Raw genomic sequence first — 5,985 nt, 5'->3', positions numbered from 1 at the left:
TGTATCTTCCCTCCCTTTGCAGCAAGGCTAATGACACACTTACTTAAATCTTTCCAAATTGGTTTAACAGTATCATGATACTGTGACACTTTTTGGTGCCAATATTGCGAAAGAGTCAAAGGGACTTGCTCATCACTAGCCTCAAGACTACATTAAAAAAACAAAGAAGGAAATAACCCTTTCCCAATCCGCTGTGCTTTAGGAGGTTATATGCTTTCCAGCAGTCCCATTCACTAAAAAGAGGAGAAAAATAAGCTTAACAGTGGGACTCCATCACACCTTTGCTGTGGGAGTAGGTTTGATCAGTTACGCAGTGTTCTCCTCCCCATTTCTAATTCCTTTGTCCTAGTCCAAAATCCACACCTTTTTTTACCTGGCTAAGTTATAGATAACACATCTCCCAATTACACCAGAGCTCATTATACATAAAATCAGTAGCAATGGCCTAAAGGATTATTTCGCTTCTCAGATCTGAAGAGTGCCCACTGTAGGGTTCTGTTTGGATGCCCCATCGGGTATAAAGAGGAGGAGGCACCTGGACAGAACATCAGTTTGAGGGAAGGCCTTGAAGTATTTTTAAAGGAGATCAAGCTCTGTAAGATATCCCCTTTGTTAGGTTTCACGACCTCTCCTAAATACTTTGCCTTGCTGTTAATGATTGGTGTGGTCCCAGGATGCAGCTGCCCTGTGGATCTCAGACCATAGCTCATTCTGAGGCAGACAGCGCTCGATTCATTAAATCCACAAAAGTAGGGTCAGCACGAGAAGCGGAATGGGAGAAGTGGAGGAACTTAAAAGACCTGTTGTGCCCCTGGCAGCCTGAGTCACTGAGAAAGGAAACAGCTCCCCAGGGCATCAGCGAGAGCTGTACCTTCAGCTTCAGACACAAATGAGTCTGTCAGCCAAAAAGCATCTAAAAAAAAGCTCAGCCAAAAGGCAGCCACGGCGTAGATCACTGCTGCCAGGTCTGTATGGGGCGCACACTTCTGAAACAGCAGAGATGACAGAAACATCTTTAGAAACAGACTGTCTGGTTGCCTGAGGTTTTGATGAAAGGGCAGGAGAAAGGATGAAGAAAGGTTTGTGATTCCAATGGAATATGGAGAAGTTTCTCCTCTCTGACCAGCATCAATTAGGTCTTGCCTGGGTTTAACTTGCAGCCAGCTGCTTTTAATCCAAAAATTAATTTCCTGTAGGCATTTTACTGCTGTGCATAACAAAGATTTTGCTTAGAAATGGCAGGAATGGACTCGGCATGGCAAAGGTTGGCTCTGCAGGGCTAAAATGAATTAAATGGCACAATAATTACATTTGTCCCTACAGTCAATCCTGGGGTCTTAATTTAGATGAGCTCCTACTGAAATCAGAAACTTCTGCCCCAGGACGAACGAATAAAGCCCTGGGATGTGGCCACACTTAACCAGAGTGCACAACCTATTGTTAATTCGATAATGATATCTGCATTTTACTTACCTGTGAATATAACAGTGTTCAAGCTAGATTTTCCCCATAACTCCATGAAATGAACCACATCCCCAAACCTAAGAGAGGGATGTCCAGTGAACACAACACATGGCTGCTTGAAGTCATTGCTGAAGTCTCCATGGATGCTGGGATAATGTTTCAATTTGTTTGTCTGAATAAGCTGAAATAAAAACAAAAATCCAGACATTACAAACTTTTCATGCCTCTGTGCTCTGTAGTTCAGTGTGTTTATTTATATGAGATTATAAATATTCTAGTTTATTTCTAATTCATCGCAGAGTCCCTTCCTGCATATCCCCTAGATTTTCCAAGAGATTTAGTCACGACTGCCCTAAATGTTATGAAAAGGAAGTCAGAGTACGGGGCCAGATGCCTCCAAGTCCTTGCCCTCATTTCTTTGGTACCGGCAGTATGGTAACTGAGAGGAAATTCTGCAAACACTCCCTGCTTACAGTTTCCTGGAGTGAACAGCATGATCAGCTGCCAAATTCAAAATAAGCCACTTTTTTCCTATTTGCCATGTCTACAAAGAGCTCTGGGCACTGATGTTTAACCTGGTTTTCTTGCATGAGAGTAGCACCAGGCAATTTTGCCTTCAGCAGTATGTTGCTATGAGTTTCACTGGTATAACGGGTCTGCACGAAGTCAAGTCCTCTGAAAAAACACGAAAGAAGAGACTGACTTGCCCTTCCTTAACTATTGCCCAAACTAGTAATAACAAGGAACTAAGAGCAATAAGAAGTACTTGTCACTAGAGCTGGCACAGAGTGTAATCAACTATGCACGTGGAACAGCTTTCTTTACCAAGATGGGGAATTTTATTTATCAAGGAACTTCTTGAAGAAGAATTTTGCTTTATTTCTCCTGCCACTGTTTTCTAATCTGCAAAGCAAGGTTCGACTTAAAAAGCAATGTAAGAGACTGCTAAAGCACTTTCATGCAATGTTCTGCAAGTATTTTCTTGGCAGTTATATGCTTCCATCCCCAGCCTCAAAATACCTGTAAATACAGTTTTCTTAAAAAGTATGCAATTTCACACAAGGAGATCACACGCTGAACAACTAAGAACATACACGGAAACAGAAAGTGTGAAAGAGGGGAACGGTACTTCCTTTGTCAGCCAGTTTTTAAAAGAGGTGGGACTGTTCATCAAAGATCTTTCCACACGTTGCTGTCTCCTGTCAGGCATTGCAACGTTGCTCAAAATACAGAATTCCCATACACAGGGTTCAGCAACACGTTTCTGCAGCTGTTGTGCCATGGAACCCCAGACAATGCGACTAATTAGCCAACCGCATGGTCTTCACTATGTGTCATAACACGATGTGCGCATCGTGCCTTTCCAGCAGAAACCCCTGCCACTCAGGACGTTTCCTCTTCGTTATAACATATTTGATTTTCAAAAGAGGAGCTAAGAAAGAACATTACGATAAGCAACTCCTCTGGTGTCTCAAAGCTGTAATTCATCTCTCCAGATTCTCTTTCATTTGTTACTTTTTGCCATGGTAGATCTAACTCAAGATAGTGGGCCTACACGGAAATGAACAGAAAACTGAGAATTCTGATGCGTCTTTAAGCCTCTTAACAACTGATGCACAACAAAGCACTTCAGAGCTTAAGGTTATTACACAATTAGGTTCTTAATTGGTTTTAGTATCATTGAACAATAATATCGACCCTACTACCAGCACCTAAAGGTATGCTTTGATGCTAGAACAGGCCATGTACAAACTTACCCTCCATACCCTTTCAATAATAGAAAGTTGGCTGCCCATAGGTGCCAATATTTATCTTTCTCCTTTGCTTCCTCGAGTTTGGTCTCCTCGAAGTTCCCAACAGCAAGTATTTTGCTGTGATTTTGCATCTGACTTCCCACGTGTCCTGTTTAAAACTGATGTGCAATACCTGGCTGGCTGGAATGGAATGGAATTGGGCTTTGACGTACGATGGAAACTGTAGGCGGACACAGGCTGTTATTTCCACGTGGATCCTTGGACCATGGAGGAAGTAGCCACGGCACTGCACTTTCTGCAGTTTACTACAAACATCAAATTCCTATTAAATCTTCAAGAGGGAAATTTGAAAAAAACATCCAATAACTGCTCTGGCAGTTAATCTGCACTGAATCGTGAAAACATTTCTGCAATTAAGACTGGTAAAGATTTCTGATTAACACATCTGGACTGCAATATTTAGAATCTAAACTTAGCTTCAGTAATAAAAACTGCAATTTAGCAGACAATGGGCAAAACAAATTTGATCCCGTAAAATACTGGCATTTAAAAGAACGGGTAGGAAATGGCCCCATGAAGCTTTTCCCTGATTTTTTTCAGGGAAGCCAAAAGCCTCAAAACTGAAGTTGCAAAAGCGGTTTCAATTGGGTAAACTGGAAGAAGGGGACAATTTCTACTTCAAATATTGAATGGGATATGTGACATTCCAGGGCAAAACTTTGTAGGGGACCAGCAGACAGTTAAGTGACAGACATTTCTACAGCTAGCATTTATGTAACGCACTTCTGAAAATCACTACCTATTCTTCCAGCACCGGGTTTCACAGGCTCCTTAGGATTTGTATACAGCATTCAAACCTTTGCTAAGATGTGAGAGCAGCACTCTGTCGTGCAAAAGCATTCTCAACAGCCTATTTCACTGCTATACCTATACAGTGTTTATAAACATAAAAGCTGCATTCTCTTCAAGGCGTTATGGAAGCTTCAAATCCCTTCCTATTACTTTGCAGAGAGACACGGGATCTCTAAGCCAGTTTTCAGGACCATGGGTTTTGTGTGCGGGGTTTTTTTTAATTATTTTTTTATTATTATTATTTCCAGCAACAAAACAGCTAGCATGACGCTGGGGCGCACTGCTTCTAACTGGGGGGGATGCTAACTCAGGAGGGAAAAGGTACACGTGTTGAATCCTCAGCACCATGTCCTCAGGTGCAGTGATTTTTTTTTTCATCTTTTTTTTTTTTCTTTTTTTTTGTATCTTTGATGATAAGCCTACTGAAGCTCCAGAGCTTAGCTCTCAATCTCTGATTCTCACAGCTAGGTGAGAATAGCAGGGGTGAAAGGCTACAAAAACAAGTTTAGAGACATTCTACTCACTCCAGTGATAAAGCAGCTGGTAGACTTCAGTGTCTTGAGCAAAGTCTTTTCTAATCACCGTATCAAAAATATACGGAGCTGAACTTGCAAAACAGGGACAACAAAATTTCACAAATCATTAAGGGGACGAAACTGGTAATGATTTGTACAAGTCTTTTATATCTAGAGATGAGAGGGGTTGTATTAGCCCAACAGTCATGACCGTGTCATGTTCCCATCTCCAACCTGTACCAAGCTGGGCCAAGACCGATGCCTGGCGTTTTGCCAACCAATATTTTCAAAACAGGACTGATTTCTGGAAACTAGAAGCAACATTCAGAGCGTCTTTCTACAGAAAGAACCATTATTGACCGAAAGCTTAAGAGATAGAGGATGGTAAAGTACTGAACCGAGACCGAGGAGAGCTGTGTTTTTTTAAAATCCCAACTGGTTATGCTTCCTTTTAAAGTGGTAGACTTGATTTACAGGGTCAGCAACTGCTGCTATAAACAGGATAAATCTCCAGAGTCTTTGTGTACCCTGTACTGAAGTGAGCCAAAATACACTGCTATTTACTCTCTGTGTGTGTGCGTGTTCTGCATCCAGAATTTTGAACAGATGTGCTTCTTATCAATGAGTGAGTGATGCATTTATTACTGCACCTCCCTCACTCCCTTCATGAGACCAACACTAACAGGGGCCTAATTCAATATAATACTATAAGACAAAACATAATACTATTCAATCACCTGGTTCCAGGTATTTATTGCTTTGAATGTGTTACAAAGGAACCGGTACGTGGAGGAGGGAAGCGAAGATGAAGAAGACAAATGCCAGTATTTAAGACCACAGAATCAATATTACTCCCACCCTGGCTATTTTCAGTCAGAAAAAGAGGCTTTTCCTCGCCATTCCTCTTCGATGTTGCTAACAGAATCCTCAATAGGAGGACAGCAAATCCAAACTCTTCCTCCACTAGCAAACACTGAGCAATATAAATTACCTCTGAAATGTTTCTGTTGCGGACAGTTAGAGAAGCCTATCACAGAATTTTCCGAGTTGGAAGGGACCTCTCGAGACCACCCAGCCCCACTCCCCTGCTAAAGCAGGACTGCCCAGAGCACATCCCTCAGGACTGCATCCAGGCGGGTCTTGAAAACCTCCAGAGAAGGGGACTCCACCCCCTCCCTGGGCAGCCTGTGCCACTGCTCTGTCACCCCAACCCTAAAGAAGGGTTTCCGTCTGTTGGAACGGAACTTCCTCTCTTCCAACTTGTGCCCATCGCCCCTCGTCCTGTCCCTGGGAACCACCGAGAAGAGTCTGGCTCCATCCTCCTGCAACCCCCCCTTTAGATACGTGTATGCCATAATAAGGTCTCCCCTCAGCCTTCTCCTCTCCAGGCTAAAGAGTCC

General features: G+C 42.6%; 1 protein-coding gene across 2 annotated transcripts in view; it reads right to left on the bottom strand.

Annotated features, from left to right (window-relative positions):
- The window catches only part of INTS9 (integrator complex subunit 9), a 68,058-nt gene that overhangs the window by 22,206 nt on the left and 39,867 nt on the right, over window positions 1–5,985 (bottom strand). For both annotated transcript variants that reach the window (XM_009895437.1, XM_009895438.1), the window contains one exon: window positions 1,474–1,645. In XM_009895437.1, the coding sequence (XP_009893739.1) occupies window positions 1,474–1,645 (172 nt within the window). The remainder of the gene's footprint in view (window positions 1–1,473; window positions 1,646–5,985) is intronic.

The sequence above is a fragment of the Charadrius vociferus genome, unplaced genomic scaffold (genome assembly GCF_000708025.1).
Source record: "Charadrius vociferus isolate BGI_N301 unplaced genomic scaffold, ASM70802v2 scaffold41, whole genome shotgun sequence".
Lineage (NCBI taxonomy): Eukaryota > Metazoa > Chordata > Aves > Charadriiformes > Charadriidae > Charadrius > Charadrius vociferus.
Note: the sequence above shows the minus strand (reverse complement) of the source record. Positions and strands in the feature narration are given on the sequence as shown.